Raw genomic sequence first — 26473 nt, 5'->3', positions numbered from 1 at the left:
TTTACTGACACGGCTCTGAATGGAAGTCCTCAACGATTTCTGTGAAGTCTAGGATATCTTATCAGATGATCAGTGACCTGCACGCAGCTGATAAACATGTCGTTGTGGGTGACACCCGAATGATGGCTAACTTCCTGGCTCTGAGCGCACTACATGTCCACCTGTCTGTGGTGCGGTTAAAGATAGGGCTATCAAGAAAAACCTCAAGGACAGCTGGACAGTTACGATTTTAGCTTTAACCTATTTACATCCTATGTTGTTAAAAATATATCTCAAGGTTTAATGTTAAAAGCATCCAAACAGAAAATATTCCTGTAAAAATCATTCTCATTGAAAAGTTTTAGGTTCTTTTTAACACAACAAACCAATGTCTTTGCTCAGATTTACAATGTCACATAAATTCCTAAAGGATTTATTGTTTACAACCTCGTTTGACCGTTAAGTTTTCACAAGTGTCTGCAGACATCAACATGGACAACACATCTTCATGCTCCTGTCACCACGATTAACCAAGAATGGCAGGGAGACGAATCCCAATGTTTCTCTGTCTGAAAGGGAAGGAAGTGTCCTCTTGGTCCCAACAAGAGGACACTTCAGGAAAGGCTTAAGAAAGGTAATAGTTTATATATTAAGTCCGTCTATCATCAATGGGTAACGTTCCAATGATGGGAAAGTTATGACCCTGATTGTATTAGCCTACGGGCCGGTGCACTCACTTTGTTCCTTGCCTGTGAGCTAAAGCCAATGTGGCTGAGCTGCACAGTGTATAGAATAATCCTGAGGGAAGTCTTGGCTCATTGACAAGAGACTCAAGTTCAGGGAAAAGTGCAAATTAGCTAGATGCTATTATCATGATTTCATATTGGTTTATTTTCAAAGCACAGCGGAAGTTCAAAATAAGAGTAAAACCCAGAACCAATCTGTACACATTTGAGTGTAAACTCTTGGTTACTTGAGTATTTGGTTACTTTTTTTTTCTTCTTACATATGTCACCCTCATTGCAGCTTTGTATTTCTCTACCAGCTGCCCCCCCGTCCTGTGTTTGTGCTGGCTCTGTTTTTATGACCACTCCAGTGATCCGTCGCCACTGCAGAGATGCTGGTGTTAACACAGCTGAGGTGCATTACACAAACTGTTGTTCCTGCCTCTTACCTGGCTCCGGGCTCTGTTTGCAGTCAGGAAGTTTTCTCTTATTATTATGTCCACTTCAGAGGCAGATGCAGACTTGGACATGGACTTTCTCTCAGACACAGTGCATTTGAGCCACAGCGCACTGTTACGACAACTCCACCCTTAAAACTTAAATTATTATAATAGTCTGAATCCCTTGGTTATATTTTAGAACATGTTGCATCACATCAGTATTTTTATCACCTTAAGAGGAATCACATCTTTCTTACAGTTGATACAAAGTTTAATTCCCCTTTTGAATGTGATGAGAATAATGAAAACTTGGGCTGTCCAGGTCATCTAGGGGACAATGAATGCACTTTGTGTCCAATTGGGAACATGTTTTATGTTATTGTCCCATGTCTCGCTTCGCTCATTTCCATTCTTTCTGCTAATTAATGAAGACATAAAATACCCCAAAATAACCATAGGACATAAAAGATTAACTGTAATAGAAAGTTTATTTTATACTTTAGTTCTCTTTTCCTGTTGTTTGCACAAACAATGATTTCTTACCTCATCTTGGACACTATGGAGTTGATAAACTGATGATGAAAGTCATCGTTAAGTTCAGCCCTGAATGCCCAGAAAACACTGATTAATGTATTTTTTCGCACCACAGCTTTGGTGAAACAAATGTGTTGTTTAATCATGCACATAACTTTTTAATTCCCCAAAGAACTACTACATAATTACTCTTAATTTAGTTTTGGAGCAGAAAGCTGGTGTTGTTAAATCTTCTCCTTGAAAAGACTACTCCCAGTCAGTCTTGGCTCAAACACTGCACAGACACCCTTTGATTCATTAATTTATTGCTGTATAATTGGATAAGACCAATACAAATGTTATAGAAAGCTGTGCAACACCTGCTTGTTATATGTGTGCTTAATTTTCAATAATGGCCTGCACATTCTGTATAAATTGAGTCCTTAAATTCCAGGTGGTTAGGCGACAGCAGTGCGCTGGGTAGTATCCATCACTGTGGATTTGTCCGAACTTCTGTGGGCTTTGTTGGTGGTATAGCTGGAGAGCCAACTGCAGTAAAGGTTTTTTTATGATGTGGCAGAAGTTGATTATGAGACTCTTTGCCAAGAGCAAACCAGATGTTAGTTCCACAGCCTGTTTTCTGTGATATACATACATGCACAGAGGGCACGGAGCACCACAGACGTCCACTCTGTGAATCCCACTGGTTTTCGTCTGTCTGTAGCCGAAGAGATGTTTCCGACAGTTCAAAGAACTGCGTCTGACACTTGTTATCGACGGTACCTCACTCATCATCTTTAAAGTTTAATTTAGTTCCTCACAACAAACCCAGTATACTCAACATCTCTCCTCACCCATCCCCACTCTCTCTCAGCACTGGTGGCTGGCAGACGGTGACACACATTCCAGCAGTGACAGTGAACAGGACTGGAGCCACTCTCACAGATGGACCTTGAACTCTTTAAAGGGACGTCTGCTCCCGCGGTAATGCCCCACCGGTGGCCCTTTCTGGCCATCTACAAACTGTAACTCTATACCTTCATTGTCACGCTCCATATCCTCCCTGTGACCCTAAGCTCAATTATACAGCTGACCCAGGCTTGATGATATAACCTTGGACGTCTTTTGGGGGCTGCTGGGGCTCAGGAGTGCACCTCATGTCTATCATGACCTGTCAGCTCTGCGTGTTAACCAGGCACTTCCCTGAGTGGTTCCAGTGGGGGTTTAAGAGGAACAGTGGCTCCCATGCACGCCCCAGGCCATTTCAGTACATTTTCTCACTGAGGCTCTCTTTTTAAACAATGTTATCATAAAGTATCATATGCAATATCGTCAATTATATAAGTGTAGTTTATAATGTGACCCTATGTAAAATTTATGAACAGGAAGCCACACATAATTGAAATGGATAAATCTAAATATATGTGAGTTTTGGACACGTTTATTCAAACAAAAACATCCTAAAAATCAGAGGTATAGACTATCAGACATACTTGTTTACCTCTGCTGAATTCTTTTCTGATTATCCAGCAGTAATGACTAGAGGAGTTTCCTTTGTATCTAGATATGACATGTATGCACGCTGCATCTCAGTGCATCAAGACACATCCAAGGTTTCCATGCATGCTCAGCAGCTGTGATGCATTAATGTGCAGCTTGCTTAGTATGCACTATAAGCTCAGGAAAGGCTAGCTGTCACTGGTGAAGTGTTCCTTAATGGATGAGGAGTTGATTTACATTTCCAAAGGCATGTGCATACTGCAACGAATGAATTTCTATAAAAGACTGAACTGAAGGTAAAGGTTAATGGCCGTGGCAGTCCGGTAAACATGTTGCTGTTTTTCTTTTGTTTAATTTAAGCTCAGGTTCAGCTACGCAAATGTTAAAAAACACTAACAATGGAGCTGACTTGAAATAAAATATATTTAAAAAATGCGAGTAAATCTTCAGCATCCGAGCAACGCTGTGAGTTAATGAGGGCTGGTTTTGTTTGTGATTAGAGCTTCACATTGTAATTGAAGTAGCAGTTGTGAGTGATGTAATTTCTCTTTCATTTGGTACAGGTATTCATTGTTACCAGAGGATAAATCCTTTTAAATTTGGTGATCATCTTGCGTCTATCTAGAAACCCATAGTATTTCAAAGATTGCAGTTAGCATTTAAATATCTCCACCTCAATGTGATTAGTTGACACAGACCAGTATGCAGGTAATGATGGTTTCCAGAGGAACAATCCTAACTCTGTTTGTGAGCCCGTGACTTTTCCTGTCGTGCCGCTTTGAGCTTAACATTTGTGGTTTTTTAGAAATAACTAACTTGAAACTCCATGTCCTCCTCAGGATGAATCCTAAAGATTTTGGTGCACATCTATTTTGCACCCTCATCATTTAAATGCACATTGCATTTACTGCCATATCAGATGACAGTTCACTGAAACCTTAAACCTTTGACAATGATAAACATTAAATGCTTTTTTCTTTTTCTAAAGAAATGACATGACACAGTGTTTTCTTAAAATAAGATTTTTAATATTACTTATTATCATAAAGATATATTTACACACTTTACAGAAATAGAAAATAAAAACACAAAGCTACGCATGAAAGGAAAAAATAAAATAAGTACTCCAAGAGCTAAAGCTTATCTTTTATAAATTAGAAACCAAAGTTCAAATATGTACACAGTATTTCAACCATTTCTGATACACTTGTTTTATTTATCTATTTATGTCATTTATTTTTGCCCAGTTCAACATCAAAACAGAGACAGGGACTGTACATTTGGCCTGGTGAGTAATATGAGCACACACCATAAACAGAATATAAGTTTCAGGAGTAATACATTGTCTTAAAAATTGTTTCTGCTTGAGACCTATTAACACTGTTGCAATGGCGTGCAAGCCTACAGACTGCATCTCTCCTCAGATTGTTCTGAATGTAGCTGATCTTTAACACAGTGGTTACATAGATGGAGAATATGTTGCAATCAAGGCGGGAGGGGCCTGTGCTATTCTGGGTGTAGGAAGTCTCATTTTGAGTCTCCGGGATAATGACAGATAGTCATTTCCCACGGGAGATATAATCTAGTTATCCTTTGGATTGCCCAGCCGGTGGAAATGTGTGAATGCATTGGATTGAATATCAGCCACTAGATCCTGCAGACACCCACTCTGAAGGCCAACATGATACAGTTTGATGGGTTTAGAGATACACAAGGTAAAATCATGGAATGTGTTGTGTGCTGACTCTCATACCATTCCCACACTGAATGAAAAGTTTGGTTCGGTTTCATTTTAAAGGAATTGTGTCTTGTAGAGAACCGAGTAAATAATGACAAAAGCATAGAAAACATAAAAACCTTGTGTTTTTCTATGACGTTTTTTGTGGCGGTTGTGTCTATAGCTATTGGGAAACAGAGCTTATTGGCTAAGCTAATATTTTAAATCTTTCTGCTAGCTTACCCTCATCTCCACCATTAACACATATCTATCTCTCTGCTCATCCCCACTCCTTACACACTACCAGCCAAATGCATTTGGACAAAAATAACAAAACACAATGGGGCAAGTTCTCAGCACAAACATTTTTCTACCAGGAAAACATGCTAACAAGTGCATAGGAACATTACTCAGGCCTTGAGATGGTCACAGAGAAGAGGAACTGGAGGGGAAACATTGAGAGGATAGGAATCGTTTCTCTTGTGTAAGCCTTGCTGGAAAAGACCATTAAGGAAAATGATTTTGCTCCCCGAGCATAATGTATTGGTTTACCATTTCAGTTTGAGCCTGGACATGCTTGTCCTTCCACACCACAAGGCCCATTAACCTGATGTGCAGAGGAGGGTTGTGGGCTATGATCTACAAGAAAAGAATGCCTGAAAGCTTTCACGTGTCAACGACATATTATGCTGCAGACTACTTTTCTATTTTGTTACATCCACAAAAAATACAGGTTTTCACACTGTATTCAAAAAGTAAGCTTTGGACAACCAGCTAGACAAAAATCAGACAAAAAATTGTCACAATACACTGGAAAACTATTCCATACCAAGAGACTCTTGTTTTCAGGGTGTATTTGTCCAGCAGCATAATGGAATTGCAAAAGTGCAGCCTTGCGAACCCATACAGAAAATCTTGGAGCAAAGCCACGTCTATTTGTTGGGACTTATTGACACTAGAGGCTTTGGATCAGTGGGATATTTGGCTTTTGATTTTTGGATTCAACTGACCAAGATTCAAAAGGGTACTTTACATAAACATTGGTTTGCTCTTGTCTCTGAAAGGGCAGCATGGCTGGTGCAGATGGTGAGGATACATTCATGAAGAACAGTGCGGATACAGACGTTGCTCGGCTCTGTAACAAAAACTTCCGAGATGGGGGAATATTGTTTAAAACCCCTTGTCATAACCGTATCTACTTCCAGCATCCAAACTCCTGCGGCTTTGAACTTCCATCCCCAGCTCATATCTTCCCATTATCTTCCCCAATAATACATGAGACGTCATGAGCAAAGCTGTCTCACTCCCAAGGAGCATTAATGAAATCTACATCTCTGTCTAAGCGGGTATGAAAACAAAAATGGTGGAATTTAAATAATTTCGCTTCACAGTGCCCTAGGATTTAATACAGTTTTAATCAAGCAGTGCTTGGTTGGGTGGATGTGATTTTAGATGCTCTCTTAATAAAAGCTTCTCATGCTGGGCCTGAGAAGACTCTGCATTTTGTTATATTATTTGCATGAGACATGGTTAGAGGGAAGAGGTACTGGAAATCTAGATTTACCTGCCAGTTGCTTATTTTGTCGCAGTAGAGTGTTTGCCGATCGAATCGCAGCAGATTGAAATGAGAGTTTACCTCAAAAAAATGAGGAACTTGCTTCTCACACCTAATACACAACGAACGATTGCAAGGTGGCTGCTCTACACGTTACTCCCCTACTATGTTACATGGTTACACTCTGAATCATCCGGGGTTTGGGGATTGGAAAGGGGGAAGGGCGTGGTTTCAGTCTAAGCCAATTTAACAATGAGCTCAGACTAAGTGGCCCCGGCCAGCCTTGGGGAGATCCATCTGAGAAAGATTAACTCTAGGATTTAATGAGCGGAATGATCAAAGCCACGACCACCTGTGCTGTGGTAGGGCGAACTAGAAAAGGCAACTGTACCCAATGAAATGTAGGGAACAGATCAGAATGAGAAAGGACTGAATCTGGCTACATGGCTATATTGGTGAATACATACAGGGAGAGTAAAGATACCGTATATGAAAATATGCTCGTATAAGCTTTAATGTACTGTATGTTTGTGTTCTTTATTAAATAAATGCACAAAATAGACTGCGCTAGTACAAGCCTCTGTCACAGCACCCTGAGAAAAAAAGAAATTACTACTTCAACACAGAAATAAACACAAACAGTAATATATTCCAGTATGATGGAAAGGCATAGCATTTTGTCAGTGAAAGATTTCGGTCAAGGGGTCAAACCAGCCTTATGCTGAATATTACAGCAGCTAGAGCACTAGTGGGAGGCTGGTCACTGTGGTATATTAACTGAGCTGAGCTTTGCTTCGAAACTGTTTCCTGTTTTTTTTTGGTCTAATTTAACTTGTCCTCCTATTATCATTATCTCACATTGGATTTCTGTTAGAAGAAATTTAAAATGCATAATGTGTCAGTGTATCAAGACTTCAAACAAGAGGTAATGTGTTTCTGCCTAACCTTCCATTCCTTTGTTCCTGGCAGCATTGCGGACAAGGTTATTATTTGGCACTTCATTAAAAGGCAAGGCGATCTGTCGGTGGAGCAGACCGCTCCTGCCAGTTAACAGTCGTGTAGAGCAGCTGCACAGGGCAGCAATGTGGTGCGAAGGCTGGGGATTGGGGACAGGATTGGGATTGGGATTTGGGGTCAAAGGACTCATCCAAGGTGCAACATGTTACAGTAACCTTGAGCGTGTCAGTAAACCCCCGACCCCCCTCCCCAAGGTGTTAATGAGTTCACAAACACCAAAATAACTTTGGAAGTGAAGAATTTCCTATCTTTTCTAAATTAAGGAATTGTTGTGTCACTTTTATAGATTGTTTTAACAATTGGACTCTCTTTTCAGTCCAACTTTACTTTGCATGTGGACGCAGTGTCATTAGGAGGTACGAAGCACCATAAATAATGATAGTTAAGCGATGATTTCAATGTCGTTCAGATGTGACTCACTTGCTCTTCCATTTTAAACACAAAAACCTAGGAATTTCCTTTACGCTGCATATATCCAGGGTATCCTAAGTGAACTTAATATTTGCTTTTGTCAACTATTATAACTGCCCCTCTGCATGATCAGCACCCTCTCTCACAAGTAAAGCTGATAAGTAGCTAAACAGCAAATAAACCAGTGGCTACTGTAACCTTGAAACTGAGAGATGGGAATACCACACCATGGAGAAGTGACAGATGCTTTAAGACTCAGATTGTTATGACTGGGCTCCCCCTCCACCACATATCATGCAAAGTGTGTGAGACACACAGGGAGATCGCTTTTGATTGGGCTCTATTAAGCAAATGATAGGAAAAAAAACACTTGGGAGAAGACAGAGATAGATAAGTAGCGAGGGAGTAAAAGAAAGAGAGACAGAGAAATAGAGTCTGATAGCTCGGGTTCAATACCCCCCACCCCCCTTCCCTGCTCCCAATTCTTCCTCGAGCTGAGGGTGAGCGGCTTGTCCTGATTTTTTGTGGACAGAGTTGCTTGAAGAACCAGCAGGTGCTATGGACATCACTCTTCAGGCTGGGCAAGCATCGGCCCTTTGTTGCAAGGCCCCCCAAGGCAAAGGAAGAGCATAGAAATCAGAACCTGGGGGAGGGCGCTCAAAGCAGTGCCTGCAAGACAGGAAAAAAACAGAAAAAGTCAGATCAATGTGTCTTTTTTCTTTCCTAAATATCATTTCATGTACCATGCAAACATTTCAATTTCCTCCCCAATAATTGCACCCCACAGGGATCTACTTCTGGCTGCTGTGCAATAAAAAACTAGAAGAAAAGGTTATCTGTAACATGTTCCAACCAGATTACACGGTCTGTGACAGGAAGGTGCAGCAGGGAGTAAGAAAAACAACTGTAGAACTCGCTGTAGAACACAAGCCCAACATTATACTACACTAGGGGCACTGCATCACTCCCTAACAATGAGGAAATATTTTATCTTCCCTTGTCCTATATCTTCTCTAGTCCCAAGATTTCAGATGCTGTAAGCTTTGTTGAATGACAACAAGGTTCATTCGAGAATAAGAACCTGCTTTTGTTTCATTACGGCATATTTCTGTGGTCATGTAATGCCTCAAGCACTGGGATCTACAGTATATCTAATCTCTACTGCATTGAATGGTTGTTTGTTGTCTGTGTGGGCCAACAGTATGATCTCAGCGCCTTGAAGTCATACTACATGGCAGGTTGAATGTACGGGAGGAGTTGCAGACCTGCCCTGCATTGTTTTGTGGGAAACTCTTTAGAGGACTCATTCACTGGGATTTTCTCACACTCAGTATCTCAACGGGTTTCCATAAATTGCCTGCAGCTTTAAATCTGTAATATCCTGTCGTCTTTCACTGTCACTGGCATAGATTAGTTCCAAGTGCTGTAACAGCACATTCAGATCTGAGTCTACTCAAATGCTCAAGGAGGATGACCCGGGTCGCAATCTTTCTTCTCAGCTTCGATCACATCTGGAATGTGTAATGCTGCAAAGTCCAATTTTGCCTTAGGTGTCTTTGAGAATAAAAGATGAGTTGTTTTTGACACTAAAATCGGGAGATGTTGCTAAATAGGGGATGGCTAGCGGATGAACCATGTCCAGTCAATTATTGCTCAACTTTATTTAAAAATAAATATGGGCCAATCGTAACATAGTATGTCATGTGACTGCATGGACTGCTGGACTTCTCCGTTGAACTCTAGCTTTGATCACACAAAAAGCATGTCCTTCTGCTTCCACAGGTTTGTTTCTCATTATCAACTCAAATAGAAGAAGAAAGCAGGACACGTGAGGATGAACAGAGCCTTTCAAACTTAAGTGTTAGAGGAGTGGCTTGTTGAGTGGAGAAACTGGTTCTCCTGAAGTCTTAAATCATCAAGTAAAACGTTATCTGAACTTGGATAATTTGCTCAGTGAAGTTTTTATCGTTACTAAATGTCACTCTAATGCTGCTGATGGACAGCCTGATTCGGACTCCCGTCTTGTTGGAGTAAACCAGCAGGGCATGCAGAGAAATCCTTGAACGAGGTGAACTATGAACCTTGCGACAATCCAAGGAGCTGCATTCAGAAGTGAACAACAAAAGGAAATCTTCAGTGTGTTGTGGTTTAAGGGGTGTTTGCAGATAGAGCATTGTGACTCAGTGAGCTGTTCACTTTCACAGAGCTTCACAACTTCCTGAAGCTCCCTGTATTGTGTGGCCAGCACTCTGTCACCAAACAGAAGATCTGACCACTCAACTCGCAAAAAGCGTTTCCACATTTTTGTAGGCATTAGGATAAAGGACTAGCACCACTGTTGTCCTTCAAGCACACATTGACCTTACTTTTTGCTTTCAACCTGGTTGTGAGTCTCTAGGGTATGTTATTGAAACAGGAGTGCATTCAAAAGAAGTCTGACCTTGTCAAAAAAAACACAATAATGATCCATAATTTGTCCTAGATTGTAAAACTTCCCTGGCTGTTTTAGAAAATAGAACTTCCAAATGTCTATGGCTTTGATACTATTTCCTGAAAACTGATTAACCATGCCGGGAACCTCTCTGGCTGCAGCCTCCTCTCACTATGGCGCTCATTTATGGTGGACCTTTGCAGGTCAGCTTTGTATGGTTGACACCTCCTGAAGGGATATTGTGTTTTTCTAAGTTTCCCTGTCGCTCACAGTGTTTGGGAGAGACTTCAATGAGTCCTAATGCAGTGACATATTTGAACTACTGTTGCCCTCTACACACAGAGACATTAGCTAGTACAAAGAAAGGTTTAATCTTTATCATGTCGTTTAATAAGTTGTAGCATGTTTAAGTTTCCTAGTAAAGCTTGATTTGTTTTTTTCTAGACATACAGTGAGTTTGTTTTAGTTGAGACAAGAAAATCTAGCCGTGAAATGGTGATAAGTAAAATATTATCTCAGATTTTGGATTAAAGAGTTTCAACATAAACCTTGTTTCACTTGACAGCAAGTAAACATTCCTGAGAGGGAAAGCATATTACGCCTAGGAAACCCAGCTCTCTAAAGTACTATCTTTGAAAAAACTGATTTAATGCTTGTATAGTTTATTCAAAGGTTATGTTTCTAAGTATAACTTTTTCCCATATGAGGAAATAAATGACGTAGCCTCAAATACAGTATCTATCGTACTATGAAAGCATGAAAGCTGGTAGAGCAAAGTCCAATAATCTGTTAAAACATGTATCTTTTTCAGTGCCAACAATAACAGGCTTGTGTTGGAACTGAGTCTGGATAGGATGGTCATTAACAGAGTTTTCAGTGTTCCTGTAACAGTTTAGGTTTCTCATTCGTCATCAGAAACATCCAAATGGATTCTACTAACAAAGTATTTTAGGACTCAAGATCACGGTCCTTTTAGAAATACCTCTCGGAAGTCATTTCCTCACTAGTCAGCAGTTATGATTTAATATATCAGGAAGTGCTTTTGCTCTGACTTGACAGAACGTTTGACAGAAAGTTGGCTGTAGGCAAATACAGCACAGCGAGGCACATGAGAATCGCAGGTGGGTATAGAGCCTTTTGGTGTGTGACACTGACCGTTTTGTCATGGGTTTTGACAAACAAACCTAATGAGTGTCCTGACACCTCTGACTGCAATAAACTCACCTTGCTCTAGAATGGCATAGGCCCCTTGTGGGAAAGACGGGGCCGTGGGCGTCTCCTCTTCCAGCCGGCTGGTCTGTGGGTCTGACCACCTCTTACAGGGCTCTGCTGGACCATTTTTCTCACTGGAGAGGCCTCTTCCAGCTCTCTGCCATGCTCCATGGAGGCCATGGGACCTGGAGGACAAACAAAGACCAGTTAGATCCCCAGAAATGTCCTAATATTTCAGTTTCTTCTCGCACAAAGTATCTCATTTGACTCGATTATAAGCCAAGCCCATTCATACCTAAGAAAAACATCTAGCAAGACCCAAAGAGTGGTTGTAGATGAGGAAACAAGAGACATGTATACATAAGCATGTGTGTCAGTGTGGGGATGTGTCTGTGTGGGCCTCTTCTGGCCCACCCAGAGTTGTAGTTCATCAAGTTGGCATGGTGTAACAAGAGCAAAGCAGATAGACACTGCCATGGCCAAAGTGGGAAACCAAAAACCCCTGGTGTCTCATGTCTCTCTCACTCTCCGTCAAGATTACAAACACCGAAAAGCAACAGACCTCGTGGAGGTGCATCCTGTCTCAGGGTTTGATCCAAGATTAGAGATGCGTTGATGATAGCAATGTGTCTCTCAGAGAATGTGTGAATGTCTTAGGTGTGTGTATGTGTGTTTCAGAGTGATCCCAGATGTTCTCAGTCTTCTCTCAATAAGTGTGGCCTGATCCCCTTAAGCCCCTCTTTTCTAAATGCTCAGGTCCACCTCAAGTGTCTCTGCTGTGACCTTTCAACATCACAAACTGAAAGACCTCCTCTTGACTTGGAATATTACATTTAGCAGCAGATCTTTACTAGTAATGGGATATTTCATGCAGGTGATCTTTCGCTCTACACCCTAATCTTCATCACGTCCAATAAAATGTGAGTGTAAGCAGAGCAGGGCCTTTTATTAGGGCTCATCGAAGTGGTGGAATCCCAGCGACTACACTCTACATAAGTCATACATTTTTCATTCAAATAACCCATAACTCATAAAAACACTGAATTGGAGCTGTAGATGTAGTTGACTTCTGTAATGATTAGATGATACACAAGAGACAGATTAGAAATTAACTGAAATCTTAGAGTTAGAGATATATTGTGACTTTTAGTCTTCAGTATCGGTCAAACACTAAACACTGGACTCTACATTCCTCATTACTGTCTTTCAGTGAATCACCTCTACCTCCAAAAGCAGAAGATATTATACAGGTTGAATAACTTAACCTTATTGGTGAAATCCTTTGAGACCCACACTGCACCTTTATCGCTCTTCAAATCTTTTTGAATTTCTAACAGATTCTTCATCTCAAAGTGAAACTACTACCCTTTTTCAAAAGAAACTGCAAACCCCTAGTGGGTATTTCCCATCAAAAAGCTGATTGACATCACTCACATGGGGTCATGACATTCCTGTCTCCTCTCCTCAGAGACACTGGCATCATTTTTAGAATTCCCAGGAGCAATACCTCCCTGGGTTTACGTGGGCTTGGGTGAGGACACAGCTTAAGATAATTCAGCCAGTCAACTGCAGAGGTTTGGAAAAGCAGCAAGTATATTGAGGACAGCAGTTGAGCAGCTTATAAAGGCCAGGGTGATGTTAATTTTTCTGGTTACCTAAGATTCTCCTCATCATTGAGTGTATTTAGGTGTGCCGAGTGGTGATTACAGGCTTTTATAAGGAGAAGGCACAGCCATGACCCTGAATCTTTCTATTGCGTTCAAAACACTCAAGTTTCTCTATTAGCCTGGATCAGTTTGTCTCAATAAAGGGCTGCTTTCTTCAATTGCAGAATTCAAAACACAATTAGAGGGTAGGCAGCCTTTCTTAATTACCAACCAGCCGTAGTATATTGAACATTTTTAGAAAGAACAACTTCCAAAGAAAAGGAGGAAAGAGGGGTGTTTTTCAGGCTGTCAGGTTTAAACAATGGTTAACTGCATGACTGAGCAAAACAGCCTGTTTAATGTTTTCAGTTGATATACCTGACCCGCCAAACATCTCAGATTCCATTTTCACACTAATCTTCTTCCGCGATCACATAACACATTACATTGGTGGCTGAACAGTGGGCTAATTCATTTACAGCAGGGAAAGTTTCTGTTGCATATTTCCGCATCTAAAGCCCATCTTTGGCCCTAGTCGCACTAATCTGCACATTATCCGTTTGTTATTGTTCCAGATACACAGCAAATGAGGGGACGTTCGCACATACTGAAGGCATTCAACAAATTTCTTTCAAATTCAGGTGGTTTAATGTTAATACCCTCTATGTTTTTGTAGATTTTAAGGTCAACATAAATTTTAAGATAGGGGGATGGGAGGCTCTCCTTCCTTTTGCCCATAAAACACCATCAGCATTTAGACGCAGAAAATACAAAAACTAGAGGAAGGATGCAGTCTTTGCTATTTAAGGTGTCTGTAGCACAAACTGTATATAAAGATGGACGACATGATGGCTCCCTGAAGGTGAGGCAAGCATGTGTATTGAGATGATCTGGATACTATGGTTCCTTCCCCCTTATTGCTACTATGCAGACCCAGGCTCCAAATGGCATCATTGGCGCAAGATAGCAGCGTTAGTATCCGCACGATTTTTGGCTTCTTTTCTGAATAGTGGGCGGAAGATGTTTTTTCCATCTTTATATAAAGTGTACGGTCAAAACAAATGTTGTCAAAACATATTTTGAACAACTTTTCATCCAAACACATTTGCTTGTCGCCTGTTACCATGAAGAAGTGCCAGAAGGGACTGGGTTAAAACTGTCAAAAAGAGGCACTGTTCGATCTTTTGGGGTTAAGTGTACTGACACTTAAAATGTCTCAGTGATACCTGAAGTAACTACAATACTACACTAAGTCCAACTGCAGCTCAGGTTTGAGCAGTAGGCTAGTAACAGGTGTTGCAAACACATGCATTAACTGGAGTCTCATTCAGTTGCGACACACACACACCCATACACACATTCCAATGCAAGATGGTAAAGTAATTGTACTTCGGCTCACACAGCTCATCTGCCATCCCTCTAAGGGAGGCTCAGGCTGTCATAGCCCAGGTCCATAATGAGACAATTTAGATGTCTCCTGCCATGGCAAGCTGTCAGCCACTGCTCTGCACTGGGGTTTGAAGGGACTACATCGCCTGATTTTCCTCACAAATCTCAACCCATCCAATCTGGCTACAGGATAGAAAAGTGTAATGAAAGCTGCTAAAAATAAACCAGGCCCAAGTGATAACACCGGCTGTATAGATTAACTCTTGCAGTCTGTAGGGACAGTATCTCAGTGTGACAGATATGACACACAGCAACAGATATCTTTGAATCTTTACCTGTCTATAGTGGAATACACATAGATTGAACGTTGCAGCATCTGTTGCATCTGGATAAGACCCTTTGATTGTTTCCATGGCCGGTTTGTTATTGGATAATGCATGTTTCTTTTCCATAAACAAAGATATCGCAGCCATCTTAATGCTCTGAAATTGGATCCAGTCTTTGTAGTATCCCATTTGATCTTTTCCCATGAGGGATTTACCGTGTGTTTACGTTCAGCTGGTAAAACAGTAAAATAGCAGAATAACATATGTCTCACAGCAACAAGCATCTTATCTATACTTCTGCTGACCTTGGTTGTGCCCTCTCTCCACCAAGTCTCAACACTTCTGCCCCCACTTGGTAATTCCCTAATTAAATTGTAATAAAGGGGGAATTTCAGGAATGCCAGGTTATTGCTGTTGCTGCTGCTTGCGTCACTGCCGCCTCCTTAAGGAGAAGGGTATAGAGGAGACGTAGAGATGGTAAGGCAGAGAAGAGAGAATAGTTGGGAGTGTCACAAACTGGACAGTCTCCAAACCAATGATGAATAGCTGGTCGGCTCCTCGCTAATTCCTCGCCCTAGTTTCACCACTGCCTCCTGAGGTGATATTTGTTATATTGTCTTTTTTGAAATGGCTGGCTCTCAGTCTTATAATGGCCTAGCAGAAAGTGGAAGCCTGACAGCTTATCCCTGTCGATTCTGCAGCAGTCCATCAGTGGCGCCTGGAGAGATTTACGTCTTCCAGCACTTGTCCATCCAGTCAGCGAAGAGGAATGGCTGTCCTCTGGTTTAAGGCCAAGTTCATCAGCTGCCCTCACGGTTGGCAAGAGCAAACTGTACATCACAGCGCTGTGTGTCAATGCAGGAAAACAGGCAGCATGGCCAATGGGCCAGAGCCGATTATTAATAGTTGTAAAGCTGATTTGTGTGCCTCGACTGCCAAAAAGACCATATAACAAATGTCTGCACTTGTAAATGCAGCCACAGCATAATGGTTTTTGTGTCACTACGACATAAGAGATTAAACTGTATCGGCCTGTGAGAATAACAACAGCAACAAGTGCACAAAGAGCTGTGTTTATAATTTAGAAACTGTTGCATCAAATGTAAACATGCACAATCAAGTGTAGGCACCAAATTGTAATCCTTGCTGTGTTTAATTTTCTCTGTGTCACTGCAAATTGATTTACTGTCCTCTTGAATCGTATCTGTTTGTTTACCCGTTGTGCTCATCACTCACAGTCACACTGATTATGAATCAATTGTGTGCAATCTCATTGATCTATTTTCACAGTTGGCCGAGCTTCTCAAGAACATTTCATCTCTATTTTTTGTTTTTTTTTGCCGTCCCTGCATCACTTGTCTGAAACCTCCGTGCCATAAATCGTGCTTGGTTCAGTTTGTACAGATGTATCTTGATGTTAGACAAACAGCTGGGAGAATGGGAATGGGTGGGTACTGGACTGGGAGGAGAACGGTTAACCCCATGGGGACAAAGAAATTACCAGTGTGATTCTACAATGATGTCCATAATTCCTCAACTTTCTAGCTCCATGGCAAAATATTAGCTTACATAATACATTGCAAAAAAAAAACTGCCTGACCAATGGTCTTTCCATCAGCTTCACTTTTCATTTATTTCAATTAGCAAATGTTTACCTTAAACTAAGATAGTGCTCATAGTAAACCTCATTCCTGCTGAACATCAGCATGTTAGTATATGATCAAAGCACCACTGTGCCAAACTACAGCTTCATAGAGACACTATGGCTCTTACTATTGTTTCTATCTAAAATTAGGTTCCCTCCCTGTTAGCACTATGATTGGACTAAATCGTAGACCCATTTAAAGCTCTTGCCCTCCTTTCACAGTCACACATCGTATTATCATGCCATTACCATAATTAATAAGATACCATCACTTAACAACATATTCCAATGTAAGGACGGATTTAATTTATAATGCATATTTAAACCAGTGACCACTGTTATTGCATTTTACCATCACAGCCATATATAGCTTTATTTTCTGTCTGCATTTTAAGGGAGGTATAGTTGCAGCTTATTGAGTATGTGTGTAATCCTTTAGGGCAGCAGAACAATATTTGTGTAAGTGGGAGAGAGGAAGAATTAATACCCTGGTGTGTGTAGCCATGGTTATTACCATGACATTGGAGGAGAAGAGCAGGCCCGCTGTCTCCATTGGGTGCCTCCCTCCCTTCATTCACTAAAAGGAGAGGAGTAGCTTTAGCTAATGAATCCCTCTATAGCATGCCATTACCACAGACATGCTAACCCACGCAGCCAGACAGAGACATGTCATAAGAAGAGATGCTTCCCACTGCATAAGCACATTAGGGGGATCAGGATTATTTAGCCAAGGATGAGATGTGTTAATTGTGCCATTTACAAGCCAAACATTCTTTTAACTTAGAATAAGTCCCAGCACCGCTACAGCATCGCACTGGGGATTTTCCTGCTTCCTGATAGCCTCCCCACCCATTCATCCTGCACATATGGAATGATGCCTAACCGAGAAGGCTGTCCCCTGTTGTTTAGCTCTCACCATTCAACATTTAGGGTCGGAAATGCTGCTTATCGCATGCCTTCCAGTAAGTCTGGGCCTTGGCAGAAACTGGTACCGATTTGCTTGCCGACTTTCAGACCCCGTTACCATGGCAGCCACCATGAAAGGCGCTCAGTTTGGAGCAAAAAGAATGACACTGTCAGCTGAAAGCAGCCAGGTTCTCAATTAAAACAAAACTGCTGAGTCCATGATCAGCCCTCTGTGTCCCTGATGATTTTTAACATCCCTTCGTGTGCCACCGCACTCTGACTCTTAAGTGTTCCTCTTAGGGAGGGTTTGTTTTGGTCGTGAGCACTTTCTTTTATTTTTGCCAGGAACTGTTTGATATGCAGCATTGTTGTGCTGTGATAATGCTACGCTTGTGGCTGGGCAAAAGGCTGGCTTTGTGTAAAGTCCACTGAGGAAACCAAAGTGCATGAAAAGTTCCTCCTATTACTGTAGCTTTTAAACTTAACCCCTTTGTCCCCCTGCTCCAAAAGTAACCCCCCACTCTCACTGAAGGTTGGGGACAAATTAAAAACAAACTGTGCAGCCCCGGTAGTTTCTGGCTTTCTGCAGATTCCCCTTTGAGTTAGTCAGCCGCCTGTGAAGTATGGTGCTATATATGCCCCTGAATTACTGAGTGTATGAAATGATGAGGTGTGAGACTGCGTACTCTGCTATGATCAGAGCGCTGTGAGTTCAAAGGGCCGCCAGCAGCATTGAGCCAGCTAATGAAGCCACTGACTCTCCTCGCCACTTGACTGCCTGTTGGTTTATTCACAATCCCACTCCAGCTGAAGGGGTGAATTTGTGGCTATAAGGTTAATGCAGGTCTGAGCCAACTGAAAACGAGTAGTCGAGGGGATATTTCTTTTCTCAACTTTCCTGTCATGTGAGGGCAGGAGAAGAAGAGATGATGATGATAATGCTGCTGCTGCTGTTTCCGTCAGCAGCAGCAGCAGCAGCTATGCGCATGGCAGGTACAGTAGGTAGGTAATGCTACCAACCGTTGCCCCAATCTCCAGAGATTGCATGTCAAGGGCAAAGGGATCCTCCAACCATCCGTTTCCATGGGCACGCTAATCAGATGTGAAACACAGCCCCTCCCTCTCCTGTCTCATCACCCCCCCCCATGCTGTGAACCTGCGTTCTTTCTCCCATTTGTGGGAGACAGAGAGAAACAGAAAGCGGCAGAGAAACATCACAGCGTCACTGCAGCTTTTAATGTCCGAGGGGACCATCGCCTCTCCCCACAGTACATACAGCATTGTTAAAGGAAAATAGCAGCAACATTGCATCAGACTGTGTTACTCAACCAGACCAAGGGATACAAAACAATGGATGAGATTTAGATGAGATGTAGACATTAACACATAATATGAACTATATAAAAATATATTACTGATACAGGATATACTGATAAGCATATGGTATACACAAAGAGGTTAAAGGTTATACAGTGAAACCTAATAAGCAATGTCGTCACACGTATTTAGTGAAGAAATACTGATCGTAAATACTTTTACTCACGGGTTCAGCTGCACATTGCTGCAGGTGAGCTAAAGTTCACTGTTTATTGGCCCTCTACACCCTCCTCTATTTTCATTGGCTGCTTGGATAAACTGTTTACCTGATGTGGATGCATGTTTATGAATTCCATATATTGTGTTTCCCTTCTACTTTTACAAACATGTGTTCGTACTCAGGAGCCGCTGAGTGCAGGGCAGCCTCTTGAATGAGACAGAGGGGGGACACAGCGAGGGGCCCTATGCTGATGTAGAGGATATCGATGCTATTAGTCAGTGGCAGATCATTAGATTGACCGATGTTTAAGTGTAGACCTGTATGTGTGAAATAATCTCCCAGGGAAAAACAACATTTGTGATCAAAGACACAGCAACTGTGATGAATAATGCATGATTTAAAAAATGAGTGATTTCTTGTGTTTCCACAGAAGGGACCCAGTTGTGCGGAGGACTGAGGAGATCTTACGATTTCCATTTTCAATCATGTCATTTAAGGCACAAACATAAAGTACATGGCAGTTTGAAACCTCGTGAGAAGCTCCACCACATCCTATAATGCGCTGAGAAAAGAAGAGACACGCACATCCTGTTGCCTGAGGCTTGAAGTTTAGGCTGATCCCAATGGGGGTGTCACTAAATGAACCCAAAATCTACTAAGTCCCTTTACACCATCCAAAGCCCCAATCATCTTCACAGCACTGAAATCCCCTGACTGAGTTAGATCTGCCTAACAACAGCCAGCTGTGCAGCACGTTTTTTTTAGCTGTCTGGAATCTCACTGATCCATTATTTCACTTATAGAGCTTTGACGTTAATGGCGACAATACCTTAAACCATATTTATTTGATTCTCCAAAGTAATTTGCTTCTCCTCGTACATGCAGTGTTAGCTGCTGAAGTATGAATTTTTACCACAACTTAAATCTCTAAAGCAATATAAAAAAGCCATATTTTTCCAATCTGCTTTCCTATAAATATATCACGAAAGTAATTAAAGCACCTGCATTCCTAAAGACCGAAATATGTATTCTGCGGTCTGGCAGCGCATTGATAAAAATGTCCACTTAGATCTTGATCAGGAATCTGATCTTCCCGGACAACTGCTGTAAATCTAACACTTAATGTTAAAAAGAGAGTCATAAATCACTTAAATATTGAATACTGTTGGGAAATTGAGCAGTTATTTTTTTCAAATATCTGGCTTCAATTAAGTTGTAAGGAACGCCCCGGGCTTGAGGATAGGGTCTGGTGATCATGAGCTCTGGCTTATACAGGACCCCCCCTACAAACCCCCAGGTTGTGCCCTCAAAACTTAAAGGGGGATCAGGACTGCAACAGACATGTACATAAGGAATCAGAATGCAGCCAGAATTTAATTTACAAGTAATTTAACATACTTAGCAGAACGGACTTCCCTCCTTGAGGCAAAGAAGTGTCATTATTCCACATATGAAATCTGTAAAGCCCAACCAGATCACCAGCTGTGAGTTTTTAGATGTAGCTGTGACTTCCTCCACTATATGGAAAGCTTACACAACCCCACAGCTTCAAGAATGCCTCGCTTCCTTTGCACCCTTTTATTTTTCTCTCCCATGGCCTGCCATTAACTCCCCCTCTGCTTTTTCTTCCCTTCACTGCATTCACTCTCAAGGGAAGATCTAAGTGAGTAGATTTATTCATTCAAAGGGTTCTGAATTATATTACAGCAACCCAGCAGTCACATATGCCAAAGTCTTCAACATCTGAACTCTCCAGGGAGCGTCAGCCCAAAGGTTAGCCTTATATCCCTACCAAATGAGTTATGATTTTTCACTAAATCTCGTCCTCAACTCCTGCCCCCTTCAGAGCAATTGTGAGTGCCATTCACAAAGCTCACTTTAGGTGATATTATACAGATGTGAGGTGGTTTATCACAGGAAAATATTCTCAATGAAACCGTAAAGCTACACTGAAATGCATTTTATCCTCACTGCAGGGGATGACAATATTGATAAGATCTTCTCTTGATGAATAATTTTCATACAATGATAATGGTATATCTTTACCACAATGCTAATTTACTAGTGTAATTGCACGTCATTGTCAGAAACAACTGGAAAACCTCAAACATGGTTGTACCTGCTGCAAACAGTGAACTCACAACATTTAAATTGCAATAGTTTAATTAAAATTTTTGTAAGTGTTTTGGATTTAAAGCTGTTCATTAACAAGTAAACCAGATAAAAACAACCACTGAATAGCTTCTTTTAAATTAGCCAAATAATTGTGTTATTGTTACTAATGATTAATTAGTAACAATATTAATTAACAAGTAAAGCAAATTTGCAGTGGTTTGTTGATGCTATATGGTTTCCAGTTCCTTTCACAGAAGAGGGGACAGTATAAATAGTAAGGCAAATCTCTGACAGCTGACAAATATATATCATTCATGTTATTTACTGTCAAACAACCGCCCCTTTACCAAACTGACATGGATCTGTGATGTGTGGATTATAATAACAGTGCTACTATTTAAGCCCACAGAAGATAAACAAGAGACAAATCAACAAAAGGATAAATCTCTTTTTACACACTCCCTAAACTCATTGACTCATTTATCCTCCTTATGTTAGTCCTTGCAACTATAGTAAGACCAATGTGTGTTTGTGTGCGTGTGCGTGTGCGTGTGCGTGTGCGTGTGTTGCAGCAGACAAACTGCACTGCTGGCTCTATTTTCTTGTAATGCTGCATCAAGAGGAAATCCAGGTTCTTCATGAAATGGATTTCATCTGACCCTGTGTGCGTGCCCGTGTTTTTGTGTGTGTGTGTTTGAGAGATAAAAGCAGCTGGTTTTCACAAGCTCCTGTGCCTCAAAAAAGGCTCTGTGATTCTCCATAATCCTCTAATAACCTTTCCACTGCTTCCCCTTTGACACAACTGTTTGCCCACTGTTATTATGTTATGCCTGGACATCTGGAAGAGTTTAGCTGCTTTTTGTTCTCTCCATGGCCACCATAATCATGACCACAGGCACAAACACCTTTTTTACATTAGATATACCTGCGTTTATGATTTAAAATGTCCTGGTTATGGTTGGTTTGGAGCTTAAATAATTGCTTACTAAATAATTACACCTAGCAAGGCATGCATTTAATGCCTGTAGGTGCCTTAATGAGTTACTGCATGTACTGTAGCCCACCTCTTTCTGGCTGTACTTTGACCTGTAACACTAGGTTGAGCATCTGAGTTAGGCGGGCTGCAGAACAGTATGTATGAATGCTGGTGCCACAGAGCAGCCAGCCCCAACAATACATCAAAGTTTAATATGGCATAATAGCAGTAGTGACAGCTCTCATAAAATCACCCCCTTCCCAAGCAGACGATTTCTCTGCCAGATAATGGCTCTGATCCGGGCCTCGTGCCCCGCAGTCAGAACGGCCTCACCTGTTCAACCCAGGCCCTAACAATTACACCCTCCGTGCATGTGTGAGCGTGGGCAAGTGCGTGTCTGAGCCAGCTGCTATTGTTTTTATCCAGAGCATCCCTGCGTGAAGATTGGCAGGGTGTTTCCATGGCCGAGGAAAAGGAAGCTTTGATATCGTCTAAGAGGCCATTACAGACACAAGGATGTTTTGAGAATAAGGACTGTTATACCAGTCTTAAGAGTCACACAGGGAGGAAGAGTGATCGGCCCTGGGATGAATTATGAATACCACATGTCTAAAGCTGGAGCCCACTCCTGAGCCAGAGTGCTTCTCAAGGATAGGTAATTGAAGTGCACTGCTTAAGGATGCTAATATTACATAGAGAAGGCCACAGCAGGTCTTTTAGTTCACTGAATAAATATTGTAAGTAACATTAGGTTTTTGAAATGCTTTGCCTGTTGCACTAAAGGAGTACTTGTGCATATACGTCCGTAAATACAAGACACACCCTTATGTATAATTCTCCACCCTATATCACTGAGATTCAGGTCTATATCCATTGCTTCCCGCAAGTGCACAAACAGACACACATGGTGGGTCTGTCTCACTCTCTGTGTACGTCTCTATTCTTTCTCAGACACACATGTACACACACAGATGCCTGAGAGAAGGAGAAAGCCCACTGAACTGGAAAAGCGTTTGTCTCAAGATGAAAGGCTTCACACCCACTGCCTACATGCAGAGCCTCTTCCGACACCTTCCCGCGACAGCGCATACTGTAGCAGAGGCTTGTGCTACGCAGACACTCCAGCTAGCATCCCTCCCCACACCCATCAACGCCGCAACACACTTGCATCCCTTCCTTTCTCTCTTTTCCTCTCTGTCAATGGAGCTCTGATACTACAGTAGCAGCCAGGGAACGGAGAGGCACATAAGCGCCGTGACTTGAACATCGTTGAGAAGGATTAGCTCCCATGAAAGCCTTAGGCACAGCAGCCTTGTTTTCCCCATCTCTGGTGTAGCACAGTGGGCTCTCAGGCGTGGAACATGCTTAGCCCCACGCAGGGCGTGAAAACGACACTGACCATGATGCTAGATAATTGCTTCCCATTTACTCATGTGCTGAGAGCCTCGGACAAAAATAGCTTGTCGCTGTAACAAATGTTCTGGGAAGCATGGGAACTGTGAGTGCTGTGGCCATGGATCGATACAAGCATAAAGTCTACACAGCAGCCCTAGACCCCACTCCATACAGCACCTAGCAACATAAAGACTAGACAGCATCTTACACTATACATCTTCCTGGGCCTACATCTTCTAAGATATAAATGTTTATATGCTACATGCATTCTCTCTATTGTGTAAAGGTAAAGTCTGCACAGCATCTTCCACATACACAGTATTTGAAATAAACACAGCTTCTGTCTGTGTGTCTTCCAAGCCGCTGTAGTTGGTGGGTAGGTGATAATCCCAAGAATGGTCCAGACATTTACACAGGCCTAACTGTTGTTTTTTCACACCACAATGTTACCTGCATCACATCTGTAGACAGCCGAGCGGTCTCCCAAGTAACCCCCCAGCCCATTTCTCGGAAGTCATTTATTCCCCCGATCCACCAGAGAGAATATTCCCTGCCCGCCTGTTCAACTGTCCCAAGTCAATGTTATTGTTTCCAAATATATGACATTTTTAGATCCACGCTGGAATTGATATCTAGTTCAACAATGGCTCCAGAGATGCAGCAGCACTTTATGGAAATTTACTGTGACAAGGCATCAAGACTGAGCCCTTCCAGAGACGGTCCAAGCATCTGGGATCTGTGCTCCCCTCATCAATGCGTACAACAATTACAGTCCTCATTATCATCACCACAGGAGGCACGCATGCATATATAAGTGCTGTGTTGCCCTGCTGCACATTAACAGTCATCTCATAATCATATAGCACTTGGGTCAGATGGACTACATCAAGCCATAAATTAAACAGATTCACTCCACCTTACAGAACATGTGCCATGCATATCTCACATTTCATAACAGCCACAACATCCATACATCGAGCTAATGTATCACTCAGCATAGCTCCACACATGAAGATCCATCAATAAAAAGCTATCTTTATATTTCATTCCTACATGTCACATCTTAAATCAAGGTGAGGTATGGAGGAAAATGATCAATCTAAGCATTTAAGTTAACCACAAAAGCCATGGCAGTACAAAAGCAGACAGTATAACCACTGCAGTGCAGTACTGTATACAGCCAGGTGCTGATATTCCTGCCTTTTAGAGCCCACACAAGGCTAACCATGCTGGGTAACTGATCAACTACAGCTGCCTGCACGAGCCCAAGGCAAACACAGAGAGAAATAGAAAGCAAAGGGAGACGACCGGCGACGAGCCTGGCCGCTCCTGTACTCACCAGCAGTAGCAGAACACAGCAGAGACACCAAGAGCACAATCACCAGCGTCAGGATCTTCACATTCATTTCTGCACTCCCCTCTGGCTCTCCGCTAGTCACTCGCTGATATACTGTAGTGGTGTGTGTGTATGTGTGTGTGTGTATGTGTGTGTGTGTGTGTATGTGTGTGTGTAAGTCAGTGTGTGTGTGTGTTGGTGTCTGTGTGTGTGTGTGAGAGAGAGTGTGTGTGGATGGGAGGGAGAGAGGGAGAGGGGGAGAGAGAGGAAGAGCAGCTGAGCGAGCAAGAAAGGGAGAGAGAGACTGTTTGCTCCCCTGTGTGTGTGTATGTGAGAAGTGAGTGTGTCAATCTGTGGGTATGTGTGTGTGTGTGTGTGTGCGTGTGTGTGGCATGTGGTGGCTCCCTGACTGTGACAGTGTATTTGTCTAAATGTGTATTTGTATGTCAGTGTGTGACAGCGCCAATCTAGGACTGAAGGCACGTCTTTATCTGAGCTCTCCCACGGAGGTGTATGTATGTATGTGTGTGTGTGCGAGCGTGAGTGTGTGCGCGCGCTTCTCCTATTTTCTTCTGTCAGAGAAACGACAGCATGAGCCAAGTTCAGTGGAGCTGTGAATGTCCTGGAAGTCAGCTCGCAGGTCTGTCTGTCGGCGTGTGTGTCTGTGTGTGCGAGTCCCGTTTGCCCTGGATAAGGAGACTAGTTGGTCATGTGGCTTATGTATCATTGACTCTGTTGGGTCACGGAAAAGCCCCACCATCACCCACCCTCTCCACCCCTTTTTCCTCAACATGCAAATGCACAAGGCAGAGGAAGGAGAAGGAGGAGAGGGAGGAGAGGGGGAGTAGGGAGGTAAAGGGTAGGGGGAGCATGCAGGTTTATGATAATACCCAAACAGATGCTCTTGTTGAAAACTCTTTGAATTGTGAACAGCGCCGCTTGCCAGGAATCCAGGAATCAAAATACCAGCTTATAAGGGGAAGTAGATGAAAGAAGGGAAGGTGTGAGATGAGGTTCATGCTTTCCTGCTTTTGTATCTACGCCAGCTGTATAGACCTTTCTTCCTCACACTATTCTTTACCCACCGTAGCGCTGGCAGCCCTGTCTCTCTGAAGGTATGGCTTAAATAATTTGCACCGTTTGAAGTAAGTGTCTGTGACTTGGGGAGTAACCGCAGGAAAAAACTTATCAGACTCTGCCGGATCCCATCGCGTTCGCTATTTGTTCCTTGGCCCCTGAAATCATTTGTTTTATTTTGCTCCATAGATTACATCCTCTCTATGAACAAAAGCTGACAGAAAACCAACACCCTAAAATGGATATAAAATAAATCCACTTGTGTATTTTTCAATACTAAACAGGAAAGGTTGCATTTCTTGCTTTGAATTGTGAGAACTGTAAGCAGGCACTAGACATACAACAAGTTTTCTTATCGCATTTGGCCATAAAGAAAAATCAAGTTTCTACATCCTCTCCTGGAAGAAAACCACTTGAGAATACATTTTGATTTACTCTATTCATACAAAATACAAACAATTTCGTCCCCACCCTCTTATGACTTTCTCTACTCTGCCCTAGTGCAAGGAGTCTGCAGATCTGACCCATCAATGGGTAAATTAAGAAATGCTAACATATCCATTTGATAAGCACGAATGTAGAGGTTTTTGTGAAATAGTGTTTACAAGGCGTCAGTTCACTTTTG

The 26473-nt window shown here is 42.1% G+C and overlaps 1 protein-coding gene across 1 annotated transcript; it reads right to left on the bottom strand.

The window, feature by feature from the left end:
- Nucleotides 1-4163: 4163 nt before the first annotated feature.
- apln (apelin) lies at nucleotides 4164-25468 on the bottom strand. Its single transcript, XM_053428614.1, has 3 exons — nucleotides 24775-25468; nucleotides 11513-11685; nucleotides 4164-8526 (listed from the first exon to the last, which is right to left on the bottom strand). The coding sequence occupies exons 1-2, from the start codon at nucleotides 24839-24841 to the stop codon at nucleotides 11519-11521; spliced, it is 234 nt and encodes a 77-aa protein (XP_053284589.1). The 5' UTR covers nucleotides 24842-25468; the 3' UTR covers nucleotides 4164-8526; nucleotides 11513-11518.
- Between the last annotated feature and the right edge of the window lie 1005 nt (nucleotides 25469-26473).

The sequence above is a fragment of the Pleuronectes platessa genome, chromosome 8 (assembly GCF_947347685.1).
Source record: "Pleuronectes platessa chromosome 8, fPlePla1.1, whole genome shotgun sequence".
Taxonomy (NCBI): domain Eukaryota; kingdom Metazoa; phylum Chordata; class Actinopteri; order Pleuronectiformes; family Pleuronectidae; genus Pleuronectes; species Pleuronectes platessa.
Note: the sequence above shows the minus strand (reverse complement) of the source record. Positions and strands in the feature narration are given on the sequence as shown.

Coding starts and splice junctions, on each gene's coding strand:
- apln (XM_053428614.1), bottom strand. CDS start 24,841: ATGAATGTGAAGATCCTGACGCTGGTGATTGTGCTCTTGGTGTCTCTG. Junction 11,686..24,774: donor GCTGTGTTCTGCTACTGCTG/GTGAGTACAGGA, acceptor TTTGTCCTCCAG/GTCCCATGGCCTCCATGGAG.